At 59.3% G+C, this 23,418-nt stretch overlaps 1 protein-coding gene across 1 annotated transcript; it reads right to left on the reverse strand.

The window, feature by feature from the left end:
* Positions 1 to 376: 376 nt before the first annotated feature.
* INTS3 (integrator complex subunit 3) lies at positions 377 to 22,817 on the reverse strand. The gene is made up of 30 exons (XM_054001272.1): positions 22,314 to 22,817; positions 21,288 to 21,371; positions 20,622 to 20,705; positions 18,357 to 18,470; positions 17,865 to 17,949; positions 15,814 to 15,880; positions 14,488 to 14,632; positions 13,527 to 13,656; positions 12,743 to 12,840; positions 12,007 to 12,198; positions 11,214 to 11,301; positions 10,569 to 10,648; positions 9,735 to 9,826; positions 9,269 to 9,375; positions 8,882 to 8,998; positions 8,152 to 8,281; positions 7,741 to 7,795; positions 6,991 to 7,094; positions 6,578 to 6,622; positions 6,272 to 6,391; positions 5,621 to 5,774; positions 4,638 to 4,706; positions 3,734 to 3,809; positions 2,722 to 2,835; positions 2,341 to 2,389; positions 1,854 to 2,021; positions 1,225 to 1,325; positions 1,059 to 1,131; positions 812 to 971; positions 377 to 723 (listed from the first exon to the last, which is right to left on the reverse strand). Exons 1-30 carry the CDS (start codon positions 22,401 to 22,403, stop codon positions 646 to 648), a joined length of 3,069 nt encoding a protein of 1,022 aa, XP_053857247.1. The 5' UTR covers positions 22,404 to 22,817; the 3' UTR covers positions 377 to 645.
* Positions 22,818 to 23,418: the final 601 nt, after the last annotated feature.

The raw sequence follows: 23,418 nt of genomic DNA on the forward strand, positions 1-23,418 counted from the left end.
CCCCATCTCTGTCCCCTCCGAGGCCTCCCCGCTCCCTCCCTGTCCCAGATTCCCCTGCCTCGGGGGGGTCTGGCAATGTCACCGTCCCCGGGGGAGCCACGTGCCCCGGCCAGGCCACACCGGGGGGAGGGGGGGGGGGGGGGGGGGACACACACGGCCCCCGCCCTCCCCCCCCGCCACAAATTGGGGCCGTTTGGTACAAAACAGGAAGGTTTTTATTGCTGCTTTTCTTAAAAACATTTAAAAACGCTGAGGGGGTGGGGGGGCTGAGCAGGACCCCCCCCAAATCCTGCTGGCCACGGGTGATGACCCCCCCCAGGACCCCGGGGGGCTGGACCCCCTGTCCCCCCCTCCCCAAATCATCCTGGAGCAGCGACTCATTTCACCCTTTATTTACATTTCTGGAGGAAAATGGAGGTGGGGGTCCCCCCCTTCCCCACACCTGTGTCCCCTAGGAGGGACCCCCACCCACACTGGGGGAGGGGGGACACTGCGACCGCTCCCCACGTGGTGAAAATAGGGGAGGGGTCCCAAGGGTGTGGCGGGAGCCGGGGGGGCCCCAAGCCCAGGGATTTTCTGGCACCGGTTTGGGGGGGGCTCCCCGAGACGGGGGAGGGGTCCCCAATGTTGGGGGGGTCCCAGCCCTCAGTCACTGTCCGAGCCCACGGCGGAGGAGCCTTTCCTTTTCCTCTTGGCCGGTTTGGGTTTGGTGTCCTCTTCCTCCTGCAGGGACGGGGACGGGGGGGGGGGTCACCGCAGCCACCTCGGGGTTTTGGGGACCCCAGGGGGGTTCTGAGGGGGGGGCTCTCACCGAGGCGCTGCTGGAGCCCGACTCCTCCTCGTTGTTGGGGGGCTGCGCGGCGTTCTTGCGGCTGCGGGGGCTGGCCAGCGCCGTGGCTTTCCGGCGGCTCTTGGGGGGTTTGCTGGAGGAATCCTCGTATTCCTCAGCCAGGGAGAAGAGGTCGGAGAACCTGGAGGGGAGCAGAGGGGCTCAGGGGGGGTTTGGGGGGTCCCCTGGATGGGAGGGGAGGCAGGAGGAGGGAGGGCGGGGGTCTCACTTCATCTTGTGGGCCTCGTCGCAGCTGGCCTGGACGTGCTGCAGCGCCTGCAGGATCGGGGTCTGGCTGAAAACTGGGAGAGAGGAGGGAATGGGGTGGGAATGGGGTCAGGGGAGCGCCCCCGATCCCAAATCCCGCAGCCCAGACCCCCCCCAGAGGCACCCACAGTTCTGCTTGGTGTTGGTGAGGTTGAGGCGGAGGTTGTCCAGGTGCTCCAGGATCTGCTCCAGGGTCAGCTGGGCCAGCTTGCTGCTGGAGCTGCGCAGGCTGCGGGGAAAGGGATCCCAAAAAACAGGGTGAGAGCCCAGAAATGGGGATGAGACCCCAGAAAAATGGGGGTGAGACCTCAAAAAACAGGGATGAGACCCCAAAAATGGGGATGAAACCTCAAAGAACAGGGGTGAGATCTCAAAAAATGGGGATGAGACCCCAAAAATAGGGATGAGAGCTCAAAAAATGGGGGTGAGACCCCCAAGCCCCCCACCCCAGACCTCTGGCATTTTTGGGGCAGGTGAGAAAAACCTCCCCAAATCCTTCAGGAGGGAATTCCCAGGAATCAGGGAGCAGAATTCCAGCACTCCCAGACCTCTGGTGCTTGTGGGGCAGGGAGAAAAAAAACCCCAAATCCTTTAGGGTGTGAATTCTGTGAGAATGGGGTACAGGGGAGAAAAAACCCCAGTCCCTTAGGGAGGGAATTCCCAGGATTCAGGGACCATAATTCCCAGGATTCAGGACCAGAATTCCCAGGATTCAGGGACAGAATTCCCAGGATTCAGGGATTACAGGATTCCCAACCTCTGGCGCTTGCGGGGCAGGCTGTTGTTCTTGATCAGCAGGGCCTTGATGTGCTCGCCCAGGAGGTCGTCGTGCCGCAGCCCCCAGTGCCGCAGGATGCTGGTGGTGAACTGGTCCTCGGGGTGGCACGGCCGGCTCAGCACCATCTTCACCATCTCCTCGCTGGGCCTGGGCACGGCGGGCACGGGCAGGAAACCCCTCGGGACCCCCGGGAGAGCCCCCCAGATCCCTGGGACCCCCGGCACAGCCCCCCGGGACCCCCGGGAAAGCCCCCGGAGCGGGCACAGGCAGGAAACCCCCTGGGACCCTTGGAAAAACCCCCTGGGACCCCCAGGAGAGCCCCCCAGATCCCCCCCCCCCCAGCGGGGCCAGCGCGGCCCCACGACGTGGGGACAGCCCAGAGACCCCCAGAGCACTGCAGTGTCCCCAAGTCCCCTCAGTGTCCCCCAAAGCCCCCCTGTGCCCCCTAGATCCCCCCGGCGCTCACTTCTCCCTGCGGAGCTGCAGCAGGAGGCAGGACAGGGCCTCAGGGTGCTCTGCAAGGGGGGAAGGACAGGACAGTAATGTCACTGGGAGTGTCACTGGGAATGTCACCTGGGGATGTCAACCAGGAATGCCCCCCGTGTCTCCCCTGGGAATGTCCCCAGCAGTGTCCCCATGTACCCAGCCGTGTCTCAGCAGTCTCCCAGCCATGTCCCAGTGTCCTCATGTCCCCAACCATGTCCCCAGCCATGTCCCCAGTCGTGTCCCCAGCCGTGTCCCCAGCGGTGTCCCCAGCCGTGTCCCCAGCCGTGTCCCCATGTCCCCAGCTGTGTCCCCAGCCGTGTCCCCATGTCCCCAGCCGTGTCCCCAGCCGTGCCCCGCTCACCGCGGTACTTGAGGTGCTGCAGGATGGGGATGATGGTCTCCAGGGGGATGTTGTGCGCCAGGAAGAGCTGCCAGGTGCAGTACTGCTCAAAGGTCTCCCAGTCCAGGCTCTGAACTGGGACCGGGGAGGGGAGAGACAGAGGGACAGAGGGGACAGGGGGACAGAAGGACAGGGAGACAGAGGGGATAGGGGGACAGAGGGATGGGGGACAGGGGGACAGAGGGACAGAGGGGACAGAGGGACAGGGGGGACAGAGGGGACAGAGGGGACAGAGGGAGAGGGGGACAGGGGGGATGGCAGGGATGGATAATGGGGACAATGGTGTTAACAGGGATAATGGGGATTGGGATAACAGGGATAGTGGGGATGGATAACGGGGACAATGGGGACAATGGAGACAATGGGATAGTGGGGATGGGTAACGGGGACAATGGGGTTCACAGGGATAATGGGGATTGGGATAACAGGGATAATCGGGATGGATAAGGGGGACAATGGGATAATGGGGTTAACAAGGACAGTAGGGATGGATAAAGGGGACAGTGGGGTTAACAGGGATCTGTGCCAGCCCCTTCCCAAGCTCTGAGGACCCCCAAACCTGCCCGGGGTCCCCCCACCCCTCTGCGCACTGGGAATGGGGACAGAGCCCTGTCCCAGGCAGGGGCTATGGGGACAGACTTAATGAGGCTCCCTAATTAACGGGCTTATCCCGCTGCTCCCAAAGCTGATCAGGGAGAACGGGATTTGCTCTGGAAACACCGAGGGACCCCACGGAGAGGCTCTGGAGCCGGGGCAGATTTGGGGATTTTCCCCATTCCCTGCCTGGCACGGCGGGAGCTGCCGGGAATGGCACCCACGGGAGGGCAGGGGGGCACAGGGATAAATCCCAAAATCCGCCTTGGGGCCGCGATCCTTTTGTGCCCGTGGGGAATTCAGCCCCAGGGATCTTCCTATGGATTTGGGGCAGGATTTGGGGGCTGCTCACCCCTGTTCCCATGGGAATGTCACTCACTGAGGATGTTCAGCACAGAGTCCTTGCGGAACATGACAAGGTTTCCCATCATCACGTGGCACACGAGCTCCTGAAGCTGGGGTGGGGGGACAGGGAATGGGGTCAGGGGGGGCTCTGAGGAGCCTCCCCCAGGCAGGATCCAGCGGGAAAAATGCCAGCACCATCCCTGGGATGGGAGCTGGGGTAGGGGGGCTTCCCACTCCCACTCTGCCTCCCCTCCTCCCTGACCCTCTGGAGATCCCACAGGATCCTCTGGAGCTCTACAGGGAAGCACCTGGAGGACGCCAGGAAGGAATGGCAGCAGGGAGGGGAAGGAAAAGCTCCGGGGCAGGGTCAGGAGCCGCCAACCCTTGGGATTTGGGAGCATCCCAGCCCGGAGCTCCCTGGCACAGCATTCCCGGCCCGGGAAGGGCAGGAGGGGCCGGGAACGCCGCGGGGCCCGGGGTTATCAGCACATCCAGAGCCTGCTCCAGACATTCCAGAGGTGCCCCCGCGCCCCCACGGCTATTTCTGGCTTCTCATGGCAACTCTGGAGCGGGGGAAAATTCCTGCCGGGAGCCTCAGCCAGGGCAAGGCAGAGCCAGCGGGATCCCCCCGGGCAAAGAGGGGCTCATTAGGGGTAATTAGCGCTGATTGCCCAGGAAATCGCTCTGCGGGAGATCCCTTGGAAGCAGCAGCTCGGGATCAACCTTTGGACACAGCAGGAGAGCCGCGTGGAGCTTTTGGGGCTCATTCCAGTGAGGATTAGGGGAACCGGAGCCCGAGGGTGGATCATTTTGGGGTTAAATCTCCCGGGAATGGCGCAGAGGGGCCAGGAAGGGGCCGGGAATGCCCTGGAAAGGGTCGGGAATGGCCGGGAAAGGGTTGGGAATGGCCGGGAATGGCCGGGAAGGATCCCCCGTACCTGGAAGGAGTCGATGACAGCCACGATCATGTTGAGCAGCTCCCCGCTCCGCAGGGTCTCATCCGGAAACTGGGAACACAGAAAACACGGGCAAGGTTCCCAGAGAGCCCTCCCAAAAACTCGGATCCCCACGGAAAAGCTCCGACAGCGGGAGGCAGCCGTCAGCCAGCCCCGAGTGCCTGGAATTCCCTGTTGTGCTTCTCCTCCTGGCTCTGGAATTCCCTGTTCTCCCTCTCCTTCCGGTTCTGGAATTCCCCATTCTCCCTCTCCTCCCAGCTCTGGAATTCCTTTTTCTCCCTCTCCTACCACCTCTGGAACCCTGGGACAGATCGTGGGATGTGGGGAACAGCGGGACCCTGCCCTGACATGGATCCTGGGATTTGGGGTCAGTGTGGGAACAGTGGGACATGGATGGATCCCGGGATCGGGGGTCAGTGTCAGGAACACCCTGGGACGGATCCTGGGATTTGGGGTCAGCGTGGGGATTCTGTGGATTTAGAGAGAATTTTTGGGGATTCTCTGCTGTAGCACACCTGGGACAGGGCTCAGGACACATCTGGGATGGGCTTGGGACACACCTGGGACGGGATTTGGGGCACCCCTGGGATGGGATTTGGGGCACACATGGGACGGGCCCTGGGGCACCCCTGGGATGGGATTTGGGGCACCCCTGGGATGGGATTTGGGGAACCCCTGGGACAGGACCTGGGGCACCCCTGGGATGGGATTTGAGGCACCCCTGGAATGGGATTTGGGGCACGCCTGGGATGGGACCCGGGGCACACTTGGAATGGGATTTGGGGCACACCTGGGATGGGATTTGGAGCACCCCTGGGATGGGATTTGGGGCACACATGGGGCAGGACCTGGGGCACCCCTGGGATGGGATTTGGGGCACCCCTGGGATGGGATTTGGGGCACCCCTGGCACTCGGGGCTGACCCAAGCAGGAGCCCGGGCGCACGCGGGCAGGTGAGGCCTTACCTCGGTGTAGATGGAGGGCGTGAGGAAGCAGAGCAGGCGCACGTCGTCCTCCTGGCACGCCTTCATGTCCATCATCAGGCAGGTGTGCAGCTCGCCCAGCTGTGTGGCCTGGGCGAACGACTCGTACAGCCCCATCCTGCCCAGCGCCGCCTTGCTGGGGACACAGCGCAGCTGGCACGGCTGGCACAGCTGGCGCACACCTGGCACAGCTGGAGCACAGCTGGAGCACAGCTGGAACAGCTGGTGCACAGCTGGCACAAGTGAGCTATGCCACGACTGGGGACAGGGACAGGCACAGGCAGGGGAGGGGCCCAGGTAGGAAGAAGGTGCCCAGGTGAGAGGGTGTGGTCCAGGTGAGGGGGAGGAGTCACATGAGGGTGGGGCCCAGGTGAGGGGGAGGAGCCACAGGAGGGAGGAGCCACAGGAGAGTGGGGCCCAGGTGAGGGGGAGGAGCCACAGGAGGGAGGAGCCACAGGAGGGTGGGGCCCAGGTGAGGGAGGTGTCCAGATGAGAGGGAGGAGCCACAGGAGGGAGGGAGGAGCCACATGAGGGCAGGGCCCAGGTGAGGGGGAGGAGCCACATGAGGGCAGGGCCCAGGTGAGGGGGAGGAGCCACAGGAGGGCAGGGCCCAGGTGGCCCCGGGGGTCTCACCTGGCCCTCAGGTAGTACAGCAGGTGGTATCCGATCTTGGGCTGCTTCTGGTAGAGCTCGGAGAGCAGGTCCAGCAGCAGCGAGAAGCCGCTGTTGTCCTCCTGCATCTGGCACAGGTTCCTTGGGAAGAGCAGGAATGTTGGTAGGATAACAGCTCCTGAGGCACCTCCCACTCCCCAAAATCCCAAAAAAACCCCTGGTTTCCCACTGGAAATATGACAAAGGGAAGTGGGAAACTCTTTGGGATTTTGGGATCGGCACTGAGTGGGCGAGCCCAGAATTCCCGAGGATTTTTTGGGAACGTACCGGAAGATCAGGTACAGGGGCTTCCCCACGGACTCCTCCAGGGACCTGGGGACAGACGGACACTCTGAGCTCTCAGGGCACCCGCGCTCCGGGTTTTGCCAGGAATGGCATGGGAACAGCCCTGGATCCATCCAGGTTTTCCCAGGAATGGCACAGGAACAGCCCTGGGGAACAGCCCTGGATCCCCCTGGGTTTTTCCAGGAATGGGAACAGCCCCAAATCCCTCTGGATTCTCCCAGGAACTGGAGCAGCTGTGGCCCCCGTGGCCGCAGATCCTGCAGCAGCCCCAGCTCCCTGGGGGAGGAGCTGGCTGGGGTGAGGCCAGCAGAACCTTCCCAGGGAAGCTGTTTCCAAACCAGGAATGTTTCCCTGGGAATATTCCCCCCATTCCAAGGGGGATCCCGAGCCCTTACTCCTCCGTGATCTCCTCCGGCAGCACCTCCCCGCGGAAGTGAGCCTTGAACAGCTCCTGCAGGCATGAGGCGAGCACTGAGAGCTGCTCCGAGTCGAAATCCTCCTGGGAAAGGCACGGGAAGGGGGGAAAGGAGGAGCTCAGACCCTGCCTGGCACAGGGAAGGGACGCCGGGCTGCTCCGGAGGGGATTCCAGCACCAGGGATCCCCAATCCCTGCCAGGGATCCCAGATAATTCCCACCAATCCCAGACCACTCCCAGATCTCTGACATCAATCCCAGATCCACTCCCAGCAATCCCAGATCATTCCCAGCAAACCCTGATCACTCCCAGCAATCCCAGACCACTCCCAGATCTCTGTCACCAATCCCAGATAATTCCCAGCAATCCCAGACCCACTCCCAGCAATCCCAGATCTCTGCCAGCAGCTGCTGGGGACATTTGGGCACGGGGAACAGGGACACGGAGCAGGGATGGATCCATGGATGGAGCTGCCCAGGCTCTGAAGTGGATCCCAAACGGATCTGGTGTCCCCAGGCCCCCAGGGGCAGAGGTGATCCCAAATCCTGCCCAGGATGGATCCCAAATCCTGCCCAGGATGGATCCCAAATCCCAGCTGGAATGGATTACAAAACCTGCCCAGGACGGATCCCAAATCCCAGCCAGGACGGATCCTGAATCCTGACAGGGATGGATCCCAAATCCTGCCTGGGGTGGATCCCAAATCCCGCCCGCCCCCGGCTCCATTACCTCCAGGACCTGATCCACGATTTCCTGCATGACCTCGCACTGCGCCTCCGTGTCACTGCAGCACCACAGGGACAGGAAATCCTGTTACTGGGAGCACTGGGAGAGCGGGGATGGGCTCGGGGCTGCTTTTGGGGGAGGCCCAGGTGTGCAGATCCCAGGGTGGGATGAATTCCGGGATTTTAAGGGCACGTAAAGCCAGGAATTCCATGGAATTGCTGGGGCTGAGCTCTGTCCAACCTCCCCTGGGCGCTGGGAACTGAGGGTGGAGGTGAGAGCTCCAAGGCTCTCCTCCAGTTCCCTTTTCCTGCAGGAATTCCCTCTCCATGGGGACAAACCACGGGGCTGAAGGAGCTCTGGGAGCCCTGGAGACATCCATGGGAATGGGAATGGGAAGAAGGGCAATGGCCCCACCTGCCCTTCTGCAGCTGCAGCACTTTGTCCTTCAGGGACTCGTCCAGCTGCTCCAGGAACGGGGTGATGTCCACGGGCTCCTCCACGATGGATTCCTTGATCGGATGGAACCTGAACTCCCTCTTCTTCCCTGAAATTCAGGAAGCCCCAGTGGAATGAGGGATTTTCTTCCTTCCCAGCAATCCCTGTCCTGGATCCTTCTCCCCCCTTGGAGCCCGGATAAAGGTTGAAATGTCTGGGATCGTGGTCCCTGCTCAGTCCCCGTTCCCAAACCTGACCCTCCAACATTCCCAAGGTGTCTCCAAGGAGGCACAATTTGGGATTGGGATTCCGAGGCTCCCAGGCCACATCCTCTGCCCCATCCCAGGCCTGTGGGCACTTCCCACTGCTGGGAAAACACCCTGGCACAGCGGGAATCCCACAAGGATCCCACCAGTGAGGCTCCAGAGGGGGAGCAGAGGGGATCAGGGTGAGACCAGTTGGGATCTGAGGCTGGAAAAGTGCTCTGAGCTCCTGGGAACGGCCAGGAGATGGAACAAACCCTTCCCACTGGGATGTGGGATTTGGGAATCAGCCCCTCCACACCCTCCCTGCAGGAGGAAACCTGGGATCTCCCAGCGGGATCAGCTCCTGGGCAAGGGGCTTTGAGGGAATTGTGCTGACAGACGGGAATTCTGCGGTGTGGTGGGAGCTGTGTGTCCCACCAGGGGAATTCCAGGAGCTCCCTCACCTTTGCTGCTCAGCTCCTCCTCGTCATCGCTGAAGGCGGCCTCGGCGTTGTCATAGCAACCGTCATCCTTCTCCAGGTGATTCTCCATCTCCAAGGGAACCGGCTCCTCGATTTTCACTGGGAGCACAAATGGAGCCAGGTGAGGCCTCTGCCATGGCCTCTCCCAAAAAAAAGCTCCGGGAAAGGGCTGCAGGTGCTTTGGGAAGGGGTCCTGGGCAGCAGAGGGGACGCTGGAGTGACCACAATTCCTGAAATCCCATTTGAATTCCCTAAACTCCCAGCCCTGCTCTCCCTGGAGCCTCGCCCCACCCATCCAGCCACTGCTGCTGGAGGAATTCCTTGGAAAACTCCCTCAGAGGATCTGCCAGGAGCCCCCCCATTCCCTACCTTCGATGGGGGGCGAGGGAGAGCTGCAGAATTCTGGGAATTTCTCCCTGAGCATGGCCCGGAGCTCCTTGTCCAGCTTGGGGTTGTCGAAGAGCGGGGCCAGGTGCCTGCAAGGGATGGGACAGGGATCAGCTGGAGCTGGGATGGGGCCTCATCCCCATGGGAATGCTGGGGGCTCCTCCCCGGGCCAGGGTTTGTCACCTGCAGCTCCCTGGGATGCCACCAGAACACGGGAGTGGGACAAAGGGCTGGAATTCCTGGGAGGAATTCCGGGAAATCCCAATCCCCTCACCACCCCATCCATTTTCCCTCACGGGGCAGCCCCCAGGACACAACCCTGGCTGCTCCCAAGGTTTCATGGATAACAGCATGGGCTCAGAGCTCTGGGAGTGACCCAGGGGAGCAGGGGGCAGCTGTGTCCACATTGGGAATTCAGGAAAAACGTGGGAAAACCCGGGGCTCTTACGCCAGGACTCGCTTCTCCACGATGTGGGTGAGGGAGTTGAACACGCCCTGCCGGACGTGGGCTTCCAGAGGGGGGTAGAAATTGGGAATGATCTGGAAGAAATCAAGGGTGGAGAGTGGGGTTAGGGGTCTGCAAGCAGGAGGAAATCCCTGCCAGGGGCAGGAAATTCCAGAATGCTCGGCTCTGTCCAGGCTTTTGCTCCTGGGATTCCACCCTGGAGCCCAGGACATGCCAGGAACCTTCCCCCAGTCCTGCTGCCAGGAGCAGCCAGTTGGGACTGGGAGGGAGGGATGCAGCTCCAGGCCCTTCCCAGAAACACCCCCAGCCCTCCCTGGGACCCTATTCCTGGATCCAGCAGCTCCTGGCACTGCTTCCCTGCCCTGGCATGGGACAGGGATCATTCTGGATCATTCCCTGACACTCTGATCCCCACTGGGGGACGGGGCTGGGCCAGAATTCCATGAGGAACTTCAAGGAACAATCCAGAAGGTTTTTTCCTCCGCCACCCTGGCAGGGTTTGCTGGCAGCGCTGCCTTCCCACCAGTAACAGACGACACACAGCCCCAAAGTTCCAGGAACACTCGGGATTTTTCCCACCAAGTGCTGGGGATGATTTGGCAGGGAAGGGAAAATCCCTCCTTGATTTGGGATGAGGATGGGAGCTTCAGCTGACTCTGGAACCCAGAGGGATGCACTGGGAGGGGGGGTGAAATCCCAGGGGAGATCTTTTTGGGTGGGATTTGTGGAGCCCAGCAGGTCCCTCTCTCTCTCTCTCTCCCCCCGCCCCAGCTTTCCCCATCCCCAGAAATTCCCTGGGGAAGGAGGGGCACTCACCCGGCACATGAAATCCAGCAGCGTGGCCGTGATGGCCGGGTGGGGCTTCATGGAGTGGTGCATGACCAGGATGGCAGGCTCTGGGGGGAGGGAACAAGCTGAGAGACCCCCAGAGACCCCAGATCCCTGCCGAGGGATCCATGGGATCCATGGGGTGGGATCCAGGGGCTGAGGGGCAGCCGGGTCCAGAGCTGCCCGAGGGTCACACGCAACGACCCCATATCCCACCCCAGGGTCCCACCCCATATGGTGGATCCCCATGGATACCACCCCCAGGAACTGCCCATGGATCCCACCCCAAGGCAGATCCTCATGGATCCCACTCCCAGGAACACCCCAGGATTCCATCCCATGGTGGATCCCCATGGATCCCATCCCATAGTGGATCTCCATGGATCCCACTCCCAGGAACACCTCATGGATCCCATCCCAAGGCAGATCACCATGGATCCCTCCCCAAGAACTGCCCATGGATCCCATCCCATGGTGGATCCCCATGGATCCCACCCCAAGGTGGATCCCCATGGATCCCACTCCAGGAACTGCCCATGGATCCCATCCCCAGGAAGATCCCCACGGATCCCACCCCAGGATCCCATCCCCAGGCAGATCCCGGGGATCCCACGGCGGGCAGGCCCCACACACCGATGTTCATGATGCTGTCCTTCTCGGGGTTGAAGAAGAGCCAATCGTAGAACAGCGCCAGCTTGGCGTTGGAAGCGGCGACGTTTGACTGCAGGAGACCGATAAACCCCAAATTATTCCACAAAGACAACGCCCAGATCCCTCCAAGATTCCCTCAAGATTCCTTGAGATCCCTCCAAGAACCCCCTGTGATCCCATCCCGTGCCCTGGTTTTGGGATGTTCCCATTCCCAGCCCATCCCACACCCTGATTTTTGGGCTCTCCCTGCTCCCAGCCCACCCTGTGCCCTGTTCTTAGGATGTTCCTGCTCCCAGCCCATCCCATGCCCCATTTTTGGGATGTTCCCATTCCCATGCCCCATTTTTGGGATGTTCCCATTCCCACACTCTGTTTTTGGGCTCTCCCTGTTCCCAGCCCACCCCATGCCCCATTTTTGGGATGTTCCAACTCCTATGACTCGTTTTTAGGATATTCCCATTCCCTTGCCCCATTTTTGGGATGTTCCAATTCCCATGCCCCGTTTTCGGGGTCTCCCTACTCCCGGCCTACCCCGTGCCTGTTTCAGGGCACCCATTTTGGGGTGCCCATTTTGGGCTGCCTGTTCTGGGTACACATTTCAGGGCGCCCATTTTGGACTGCCCACTTCAGGGTACACATTTCAGGGTGCCTGTTCTGGGGTGCCCATTTCAGGGTGCCCGTTTTGGACTGCCCGTTTCAGGGTGCCCATTTTGGACTGCCCGTTTCAGGGTGCCCATTTCAAGATGCCCATTTTGGGGTGCCTGCGGGCGCTGACCGTGCAGGTGGTGAGCAGCCAGCCGATGATGGCCCAGCGGGGCAGGATGTCGGAGCTGAGCACCTCGTTGGAGGGGTGCACCACGCCGCAGATGTAGCGGATCAGGTCGCAGCGCAGGGATTGGCTGTCGGGCGTGGACAGGTACTGCCGCTGGAACCAGTCCTGGTAGCGCTTCTGCTGCCCGAAACGCACCTGGGGACACAACAGGGTTGGCAGTGGGGACAGGGACAGGGCTGGCAGTGGGGACACTCAGGACCCTGAGGGACATGGGACAGGGCTGGCAGTGGGGACATGGACAGGGCTGGAAATGGGTACAGGGACAAGGCTGGAAATGGAGACAGGTAGGACCCCAAAGGACACGGGACAGGGCTGGAAATGGGGACACGGACAAGGCTGGCAGTGGGGACATGCAGGATCCTGAGCCAGTGGGATTTGGGAGGGAATCCATTGGGAATTTGAGATGGAACCCATTGGGATTTCAGGAAGGAATCCAGGGGGAATTTGGAAGGGAACCCATCATTAATTTGGGAGGGAACTCACTGGGATATTGGGAGGGAATCCATTGGGAATTTCGGATGGAACCCATTGGGAATTCAGGAGGGAACCCAGGGGGAATTTGGGGATGGAATCCAGGGTGAATTTGGGGATGGAATCCAGGGGGAATCCGAAAGGCAACCCAGGGAGAATTTGGGATGGAATCCAGGGGGAACTGGGGATGGAATCCAGGGGGAATTACCCGTGAGGTCATGAAGAGCAGCTTGGTCTCCATGTCAGGGGTGAGGCGGCACGCCAGGAACTTGCGGGAGGTCCTGGACTGCAGGAGCTGCAGCACACCTGGGGAGGGACAGGCAACGGGATTTTGGTGGGAAAAGGGCTCCAACACATCCTGAGGAGTTTCCCTGAGCAGCATCTGAGGTGTTTAAGAGAATTTAACCGGGCCCCAGAGGGGTGGGAATACTTCCAAGCCCCATTTCCCTGGAATTGCTTCATGCAGAACCTGCTGGGAAGCGCCCAGAGAAGGGAACAATTTATAGGAATATCATTAATGTTAATAAAGCTGGTGAATCCATCACTCTTCCTATAGAACGAGGCTACTGGGAGGAATTAAATCCCATGGAAGTGCCACTTGCTGCAACTCCTGGAATTCCTGCTTTTTATGGAGCTTCTCCAGGCTCTGCTCAGCCACTTCAGAGTTTGGGCTCACCTTTTAAATCAATTAAGGGAAGTAGCTCTGATTATCCCGGAATTGCAGACTGGTTTGGGTTGGAATCACCCAGAGATTACCCAATCCACAAATAGGGACAATTCCCACTGGATCAGGCTGTTCCAACCCAGCTTGGAACAATTCCAGGGAGGAGAAACTACGGGAGTGTGGAGCCCAAAAGGAGCAGCACCATTTAAGGATCCCACGAGGTTTTCTGGGATGGGTCAGGCCTGGATGCCTCCGAGGCCTCTGCAGCATTGGAAAATCCCTGGGAAACGGTGCTGGGTGAGCACAGGGAATGTTCCAGGCCTGGTACCTGTGAACTGGGAGCTGAGCACCTGCGGGTTGTGCAGGATGTCCTTCCAGAGCTGCTCGAACTCTGGGATCCGCGCCACGTTCTGCAGCAGCCGCACCAGGTCCCGGCCGATCATGAAACAATCCATGAACTGGGGAAAAAATATGTGGAATTCACAGGAAAATGCTGGTCGCAGCAGGGGGATGGGAGCAGGGAAGGGAGGAACGCTCGGTGCTGCCGTCTCCCTGGGCACGTTCTGCTTCATTCCCCGCTGGAAGGCGCAGGTTGGGATAGGAGGGGGGACAGGCAGGGAAGGTTGGAAGCTATTTTGGAATGTTCTCCCTCCCAAAGCAAACAATCAGCCCATAAATCCCATAAATCTGCCACCTTCCCCCCAGTGCTGCAGCCAGATCCTGGCACTGAGCAGGCGGTGCTGGGAGCTGGGGGAGGATGGGGAAGGATGGAGGATTTGGGATAAATCCCAGCTCTGGGGGGGTTCTCCTGCTCCATCCAGAGCCAAACGAGGCCTGGAGCTGCTGCCGTGCCCCCATCCCAAACTGCCCTTCCCAGGGGAACAGGATCCCAGCCCAATCCACTCCCCTGCTCCTGGAGCAGGGAGATGCAGGATCCCAATCCCAATCCCATTCCCATGCACTCACCCTCTCCTGGAGCAGGGATATGCAGGATCCCAATCCCATTCCCACTCCCAATCCCAATCCCACTCCCACTCCCAATCCACTCACCCTCTCCTGGAGCAGGGAGATGCAGAATCCCATTCCCAATCCCATCCTATTCCCAATCCAATTCCACTCGCATTCCCATCCCATTCCCACCCCACTCACCCTCTCCCGGAGCAGGGAGATGCAGAATCCCATTCCCAATCTCATCCTATTCCCAATTCCATTCCCAATCCAATCCCAATTCCATTCCCAATTCCAATCCCAATCCAATCCCATTCCCATCCCATTCCCACTGCACTCACCCTCTCCCGGAGCAGAGAGACGCAGAACTCCACCTCCTTCTGGCGCAGCGCCTGCAGCGCGGCCGTGCCATGGTGGTCCACGATGAGCCTCAGGTAGGTGTACACGGCCATGGCCACCAGCAGGCTGCTCTTCAGCACCCACTCCCTGAAAACCCCAAATCCGCCCCAAAATCAGCGCAGCCCCCAGCGGGATGGACCCCCCCGGGCACCGGGGTTTTTTTGTGGGATCGGGGTTTGGGAACGCCGGGAACGGGCCAGCAGCAATGCTGGGAACGGGTTGGTGTCACCTGGAAGCATCAGGGTGTCAGCAAAGGTGTTAATTAATGAGTGTGTTAATTGGGGGATGTGTTAATTAATAACGATATTAAATAATAAAGATATTAAATTATGTCTTTGTGGGATCGGGGTTTGGGAAGGGAACGCCAGGAACAGGCCAGCAGCAAAGGTGGGAACAGGTTGGTCTCACCTGGAACCATCAGAGTGTCAGCAAAGGTGTTAATTAATGAGTGTGTTAATTGGGGGATGTGTTAATTAATAAAGATATTAAATGATATATTTGTGGGATCGGGGTTTGGGAACCCCGGGAATGGCGGGGAACGGCGGGAACCCCAGTTTGGGAATGCCGGGAACGGGCCAGCAGCAAAGGTGGGACCAGGCTGGTGTGTATTAATTGGGGAATGGGTTAATTAATGAAGATAATAAATAATAAAGATTTCAAATGATACAGATATTAATTGATAAATATATTGGTGACAAAGGTAGAATTGATAGACATTGGAAAATCCACCCCAAGTGGCTCCTGCTGGCTCTGGGAACAACAATCCCAGGATAAATCCAGCTGGATAAAGGCTGAGACACAGGGAAATCGTGGATTTTAGGGAATTTGCTCCATGGGGCAATCATGGATTTTAGGGAATCTGCTGCTATTCCAGCTTGGAGCAAAGCTCCTCCCAACCCTGCCTCGGGAATCCTGAAGCCAGGAATTCTGTGGATCCTTGCTGGCCAGCCTGGGATGAGCTTCCCAGATGGCCAAACCCGGAGCAGGAGCTGCCCAAACACAGGAAACTTTTCGGGCAATCAACTCCAGGCCGCTGCTCCCAAAGGAAAACCTCCCCCACGGCTCGGGAAGCTCGGGAAGGAAACATTCCCGGGATGCTGGTCCCGAGCCACGCACGCTCCTCAGCCCTGCAGAGGGATTTGGGGGGGATCTGGGGAGGATTTGGGGATGTTCAAGCTGCAGGAAGAGCTGGGAATTCCCAGTTTGGGAACGTGGGAAGGGCAGGAAGGTGTCCCACACTCGGCCTGGGGGGGGATTCCTGGCCATACCTTTGCTCCGTCAGGATCTCCAGGACGTTCTCTGCCAGCCAGATGTTCTTGGCAGTCACGTCCCCACCTGGAAAAACGGCAGGGAAAAACAGCTGGATTTGGCAGTGGGATGGAACAGAGGGATGGAGCAGAGGGATTTGGAGATGGATGGAGCAGTGGGATGGAGCAGTGGGATTTGGCAGAGGGATTTGTCAGTGGGATGGCTGGGAAAACCAAGAAAAACCAGGGAGAACCAGTGGGATTTGGCAGCTGGATGGAGCAGAGGGATGGAGCAGTGGGATTTGGGCACCCATCCTACACTCCCAGAGAGGCTCCCCACGGAATCTGCTCCATGTCTGAGCCCCCCACAAGTCCAGAACATTCCCAGGGATGGCTCTGAGGGATCGAGGGAACCGGGAGAAGAGCTGTGGAGGCAGCGGGGATCCCGCTGGAGGCAGGATGGGATGGGAAGCAGCAGCTGGAATGGGAAATACTGGAATACTGGTGGCTGCTGAGGCTCCCAGAGGGGAAGAGCACCGGGGGAAATGCCCAAACTCGGGAATGAGGGCCAGGTGTCCCCTTGGAGAAGGGCTGGAGCATGGAGACCAGGGAGAACCTGGGAGAACCAAGGAAAACCAGGGAGAACCATGAAAAACCATGGAGAACCAGGGAGAACCTGGGAAAACCAGAAAAAAAACTGGGAAAACCAGGGAGAACCTGGGAGAGGCAGGGAAAAATCTGGGAGAACCATGAAAAAACAGGGAGAACCAGGGAGAACCTGGGAAAACCATGGAGAACTAAGGAAAACCAGGGAGAATCAGGAAGAACCATGAAAAACCATGGAAAACCAGGGAAAACCTGGGAGAACCAGGGAGAACCATGAAAAACCAGGGAAAACCACGGAGAACCTGGGAGAACAAGGGAAAACCAGGGAGAACCAGCAGGTCCAGAGAATGGGATGGCAGTGAAGGGCGTGGAGCGTGAGCCAGAGGGGCCCTGCAGGGGAGAAGTGGCCCAGGGGACACTGGGCCTTTCCCAGGGACGCCTTTTCCAGGGCTTTTCCAACTGCTCAGCACTCCCTCCCTCCCAGCATTTCCCACCCCAAACGTGACACCGGGGGACAGGAGGACAGAATTCCTGCTCCGTAGATGTCAGCCCCGGCCCCGGGAACACGGAAGAGGCTCCGGAAAGGCGTGAGCAGGGCTGGCTCCGAGGGGCTTCCCGAGGGATGAGCGGTGACCCCGGGGCTGCCAGCCCGGCTCTGCTGCCCCCGGTGATCCCGGTGATGCTGGTGATCCTGGGAAAAGCCAGGAGCAACAGGAAGCACAGCACTTCCTGCCTGCTGCAGCCTCTGCCAGGAGCCTCCCAGCTCCGGCTGAGCCACGGGAGGATCATCCCGGGGAGATTTCCTGCCTGGAGAGGATCCGGGGACAGATCCTGCAGGATCCTGCTGGGATCCGGCTCCATGGGATCCGAGCGAGGGACAGACCCTGGGGTTGGATCTGTGGGGGTCCCAGCTGGGGACAGATTTGGGGACAGAGCCTGGTGGGCCCTGCCAGGCTCAGGCTGGGATCTGGCCATGCCCAGAGGGATCCCAGCTTGGATCTGGGAATGCTCCTGAGGATTCCCGGCTCAGATCCGGGGAATTCCTGGCTCAGATCTGGGGGATTCCCAGCTCAGATCCCGAGAATTCCCAGCTGAGATCCCAAGGATTCCTGGCTCAGATCCCAAGGATTCCCAGCTCAGATCTGGGGGATTCCCAGCTCAGATTCTGAGAATTCCCAGATCAGATCCCGAGGATTCCCAGCAATTCCCAGCTCAGATCCCGAGGATTCCCAGCTCAGATCCTGAGAATTCCCGGCTCAGATCCGGGGGATTCCCTGCTCAAATCCCAAGGATTCCCAGCCCAGATCCCAAGGATTCCCAGCAATTCCCAGCCCACATCCCAGCATTCCTGCCTCAGATCCCGAGAATTCCCAGCTCAGATCCAGGAGATTCCTGGCTCAGATCCTGAGAATTCCCTGCTCAAATCCCAAGGATTCCCAGCCTAGATCCCAGTGTTCCTGGCTCACCCGCGATCTGCTTCATGAAGGTCATGCAGACTCCATCAGCTCCCAGCACTCCGCTCTTCACCAGCTCCCGGAGCAGCCACACCAGCTGGGCATGGAGATTTCGGGATCAGAGCCACCCACGGCCCCATCCCCACTCCTCCCTCCCGCCCTCAGTGCTGGGACAGGGGATTCCAGGAGATTCCAGGTGGGATAGGAGATTTGAGGTGGGACAGGAGATTCTGGGTGGGACATGAGGTGCCAGGAGGGACACGAGGTGCCAGGAGATGCCAGGTGGGACAGGAGATTCCAAGAGATTCTAGGTGGGACAGGAGATTCCAGATGGAACAGGGGATTCCAGATGGAACAGGGGATTCAAAGAGATTCCAAGTGGGACAGGAGATGTCAGGAGATTCCAGGTGGGACAGGGGATGTCAGGAGATTCCAGGTGGGACAGGATATTTGGAGTGGGACAGGAGATTCCAGGTGGGACAGGAGACTCCAGGGATCCCTGACCTGGGTCCTGCAGGTGTCCTGCAGCTTCAGGTACTTCTCCATGAGGATGTGGTTGATCTTGTTGAGGACGATGTTCATCCCATCCCGGCTCACCAGCGCCAGGTCCCGGTAGCACTGAGTGGGGAAAAGAGGGAAAACACATCCTGAGCAGGGAATGGACGGCAAATCCACAAATTTCGGGGATAAAACCAGCCCAGGAGGAATGTTTGGGATGTGTGGGGTCCTTGCTGGCAGGAAACTCGAGGGAAGGGCTGGATTTGTGGGATTTCTCCTGCCATTCCCTGGCAGATCCACAGGGAAAGCCTGGAAAAGTGGGAATGAACCCCCCCTGGGAGGAAAACAGGGAATGTCACCAGCACAGATGGCACAGATGGAAAAATCCCCCAGGGGGAGAAGCTGAATTCCTCCATTTCTGCCAGGCTGGCACAATCCAGGGGCTCCTCCCTGCCCTGGGTGGTTAATTAACACTGAGTGATTAATGGAGGATCCAAATGAGGGGCCAGGGAGAGCAAACAGCCCTGGGGGGGTTGGGATGGACAGAGAGGGATGGCAGGGAAAGCTGGGATCATCCCTGGGCTCCCATCCGGAGTAATCACAGCTGGAGGAGGAGGAGGAGGAGCTGAGGGCAGCTGGAGCCAGCTGGGGGCAGCTTTGGGGGTCCCTGTGCCCAGGTTTGGGGCACATTTTAGGGCAGATTTTGGGGTCCCTGTGCCGAGTTTTGGGGCAGATTTTGGTCCCTGTGCCAAATTTTGGGTCCCTGTGCCCAGTTTTGGGGCAGGTTTTGGTCTTTTGGTCCCTGTGCCAAGTTTTGGGGCAGATTTAGGTCCCTATGTTGAGTTTTGGGGCAGATTTTGGGGTCCTTGTGCCCAGTTTTGGACCACATTGTGGTCTTTTAGTCCCAGTGCCCAGTTTTGGGGCAGATTTTAGGGCAGATTTTGGGGTCCCTGTGCTGAGTTTTGGGGCAGATTTTGGTCTCTGTGCCAAATTTTGGGTCCCCGTGCAAAGCTTTGGGGCAGATTTAGGTCCCTGTGCCAAGTTTTGGGGCACATTTTGGGGCACATTTTGGTCCCTGTGCCCAGTTTTGGGGCAGATTTTGGTCTTTTGGTCCCTGTGCCGAATTTTGGGGCAGATTTATGTCCCTATGTTGAGTTTTGGGGCAGATTTTGGTCCCTGTGCCAAATTTTGGGTGCCTGTGCCCAGTTTTGGGGCAGATTTTGGGGTCCCTGTTCCAAGTTTTGGGGCAGATTTTGGGGTCCTGGAGGGGTCCTTGGGCAGGTTTAGGGTCTCTAGGCCAGGCTTTGGGAATTTGGTTTTTCCCAGCTCAGCAGATCCTAGGAATCCACCAAGACCTCTCAGGGTGGGGAGTGTGGGAGCTCCTCGGGCAGGGAAGGGTTAACCCAAGCCCAAATCCCAAATCCCAGCTCCCAGCAGGAATCAGGAATCCCTGGCCAGGCTCCCTGGCTCCAGCAGAGCCTGGCAGATGCAATTATCCCAATTATCCCAATTAATTATTCCCTTGGAAAAGTGCCGTGCCCCGGGGAGCAGCCAAGGCAGAATCCTCCCTTTTCCAGAGGAAAATTCCACAGGAATCCATGGAAAAATCCCCTCCAGAGGGGTGGGATTGTCCCAACCTTTCCTTCCAGCTGTGGCAGCCCCTGGAGGGGTCATTCCATGGGGAGAAGGGGTCACCCTTTGGAAAAGCAGCTCTGGAAAAGCAGGAAGAGCCTTCCCGGCCTCGGGAACAGATCCTGGCAGGATTCAGCCTTTCCAGGGCTCTCTGGGAAGGAGCTGGGAATGCTCAGGTGGATCCAAGGAAAAAAATCAGATTCCCACCAGCACCAGCAGCAGGAGGATTCCCAGGAAAAGTGGGGTTTTGATTCCATTAAAGCCTGGATTTGCTCCCAAAGCTGGGATTCTGATCCAGGATGTGGAATTAATTGAGCTGGGAATTCGTTTTCCCTGGAGCTGAGCATGTTCCTCCCCCAAGGGATGAATTCCAGGAGCATCCACGCATGGCTTCCCTGAGAAAAACCCATTCCAGGCCTCCCAAGGCAAGGGAAAAATCTGGGAAAAGCCCTGCCAGACCCTTGGAAAAACTGGGATCTGCCTGCCAGGGAACAAACCCAAGGAATTCCTGGCGAGGGAGGCAGCCTGAGCTCCCCGCTCCCCACGGATCCTGGGATGTTCCAGGGCAGGGCTGGGCACCCAGGGAATTCCAGGCAGGGAAATTCCCAAATTCCCTCCCTTTTCCAGGTTTTTCCTCACCTTCTGTGCCTGGGTTGGGTCAGTCAGGACGAGGGTGAAGAGCCCCAGGCAGATTTCCTCGTGCTGGGGGGTCCCTTTGCAGATCTGCAGGGGGGGAAAATCCAAAAATCCAGGTGAATTCCAGCTGGGATTGGAGGGGAAGGGAAGGAAAAATCCCCCCCTCAAATCCCTGGATCATCCCTGGGAATCTGAGACGCCCCAGGAGCTCCTGGGGTTTATCTTAAATCCAAAATCCAGGTGAATTCCAGCTGGGATTTGAGGGAATTCCAGGCTCCAGGAGGGAATTCCAGGATCAAGGAGGGAATTTTGGGATTGCAGGAGGGAATTCCAGGAGCCAGGAGGGAATTTTGGGTCTCCAAGAGGCAATTTCAGGCTCCAGGAGGGAATTTTGGGGCTCCAGGAGGAAATTCCAGGATTCCAAGAGGGAATTTTGGGCTCAAGGAGGGAATTTTGGTATCCAGGAGGGAATTCCAGGACTCCAGGAGGGAATTCCAGGACCCCAAGAGAAATTTGGGGATCCAAGAGGGAATTTTGGGAATCCAAGAGGGAATTTTGGGAATCCAAGAGGGAATTTCAGGCTCCAGGAGGGAATTTTGGGATCCAGGAAGGAATTCCAGGATTCTAGGAGGGAATTTTGGGGCTCCAGGAGGGAATTTTGGGGCTCACGTGGGCGTTGAGGGCGTCGTTGGCCTCGCGCTCCGAGAGCCCGCTGGTCAGAGAGGTCACGATCCCAACACAGCGCTCCAGCCTCTGGAAAAACGGGGAAAACGGGGAAAAACGGGGGGAAAATGGGGAAAAGTGAGAAAAATGGGGGGGAAAATGGGAAAAATGGGGAAAACGGGGGGGGAAATGGGGAAAAATGGGGAAAAACGGGGGAAAAAAATGGGGAAAAGTGAGAAAAACGGGGGGGAAATGGGGAAAAATGGGGAAAAGTGGGGAAAATGGGGGGAAAATGGGGAAATGGGGGGAAATGGGGGGAAATGAGGAAAGCGGGGGGGAAATGGGGAAAATGGGGAAAAACGGGGGGGAAATGGGGAAAAGTGAGAAAAACGGGGGAAAATGGGGAAAAATGGGGGAAAATTGGGGAAAATGGGGAAAAGTGAGAAAAATGGGGGGCAAAATGGGGAAAAACAGGAAAATTGGGGGAAACGGGGGGAAAAACAGGGAAAAGTGAGAAAAAGTGGGGGAACCGGGGCAAAATTACAGAAAAAAAAAGTGGGGGAAATGGGGAAAAATTAGGGAAAAAGGGGAAAAAAGGGGGAAAGAGGAGGGAAAGAGGGTGAAAAATTAGGGAAAATTAGGGAAAATTGAGGGAAATGGGGAGGGAATGGGGGAATAAGGTGGGAAATGGGAGAAAACGGGGGGCAATTGGGGAAAAACTGGGAAAAATGGGGGAAAACCGGGAAAAACTCCACAGGGATTTGGAGAATTTTGGGGATTTAGGGGGATTTGGGGAATTTGGGGACTGGAAGAATTTGGGGGATTTGGGCAATTTGGAGAATTTGGGGGATTTTGGGAGGATTTGGGGAGAATTTGGAGAATCTGAAGAACTGGGGGAATTTGGAGAATTTGGGAGGATTTGGGACCAGGAGAATTCCAGGGAAGGTGTGTGTCCTGTTATCCCTGTTATCCCCGCTTATCCCGGTGTTCCCGGTTATTCCGGTGTTCCCGGTGATCCCGGTGTTCCCTCACCTCCTCCAGCTCATCCTTGGAGTCCAGCAGCGAGCACAGCAGCAGCTTCCCGCCCGCCGCCGCCCCCGCCTTGCCTTTGGCGAGCTCCATGGCCCGGGAGGGGCCCCGGGAGCGGCCCCGGGAGCGGCACCGGGAGGGGGCGGCCCCTCCCCGGGGGCTCTGACCGGAGACCCCCCCCTCGCGGGGGCCCGGGCGCCCCCTCCCAGCTCGGCCCGGCGGGATCGGGGGCGATCCCCGGCAATTCCGCGCTCGGGAGCCGCGGTGGGGGCGGTGATGGGGGGATCGGGGCGATGGCGGCTCCCCCGGAGGAGGCGGGGACAGGCCCGCGGAAGGTCCCGGTTGGGGTAACGGCGGCGGAGCGGCCCCGGGGACACCGGGGGGTTGCGGGGCGGTGAGGAGGGGGCGGTGCGGGAGGCGGGTCCCGGTGAGGGGGGTCCCGGGCCCGCTGGGTCCGGGCCGGGGGGAGGCGGCGGCGGCCGGAAGTTACCGGAGAGCGACGGAGGCGCTCGGCCGGAAGCGGAAGCGCCGCTCGGGAGGAAGGTCCCGCCCTTTTCGCAGCCGTGAACCAATGGGAGCGGCGGGATGGGCTTGAGTGACAGCTCGAGGGGCGTTGCTTGAGGGGCGGGGCAAAGGGGGAGGTTCAGCCAATGGTGAGGAGGGAGCGGGGCCTGTGCTGCGAGGAGGCTCCGCCCACCCGCGCCTGTGGGGGAAACCCCGGGAACCCCCCGGGAACTCCCCCGGGAACCCCCCGGGAACCCCCCGGGAACCTCTCAAGACCACCCCAGGAACCCCGAACTCACCGGGGAACCCCCCGGGAACAGCCCGGGAATGCCCTGGGAACCCCCAAGGAACCCCGAACCCCCCGGGAACCTCTCAGGAACCCCCCGGGAACCTGCCGGGAACTCCAAACCCACCGGGAGCCTCCGGGAACCCCTCTGGAACCCCCCGGGAACCCACCGGGAACCCCTCTGGAACCCCCCGGGAACTCCAAAATGACCGGGAATTCCCCGGGAATCCCCCGGGAACCCCTTGGGAACCCCTCAAGAACCACCCAGGGACTTCCCGGGATACCCGGGAACCCACCGGGAACCGCGAACCCACCGGG

This window comes from Vidua macroura, chromosome 29 (assembly GCF_024509145.1).
Source record: "Vidua macroura isolate BioBank_ID:100142 chromosome 29, ASM2450914v1, whole genome shotgun sequence".
NCBI classification, from domain to species: domain Eukaryota; kingdom Metazoa; phylum Chordata; class Aves; order Passeriformes; family Viduidae; genus Vidua; species Vidua macroura.

What these genes read in the sequence shown, in the direction of transcription:
- INTS3 (XM_054001272.1), bottom strand. Translation starts at nt 22,403, where the DNA reads ATGGAGCTCGCCAAAGGCAAGGCGGGGGCGGCGGCGGGCGGGAAGCTG. An exon ending in GGAGGAGCTGAGCAGCAAAG is followed by an intron (nt 8,282 to 8,881) that starts GTGAGGGAGCTC and finishes CCTGAATTTCAG; the next exon opens with GGAAGAAGAGGGAGTTCAGG. An exon ending in GCAGCACCTCAAGTACCGCG is followed by an intron (nt 2,390 to 2,721) that starts GTGAGCGGGGCA and finishes CCCCCCTTGCAG; the next exon opens with AGCACCCTGAGGCCCTGTCC.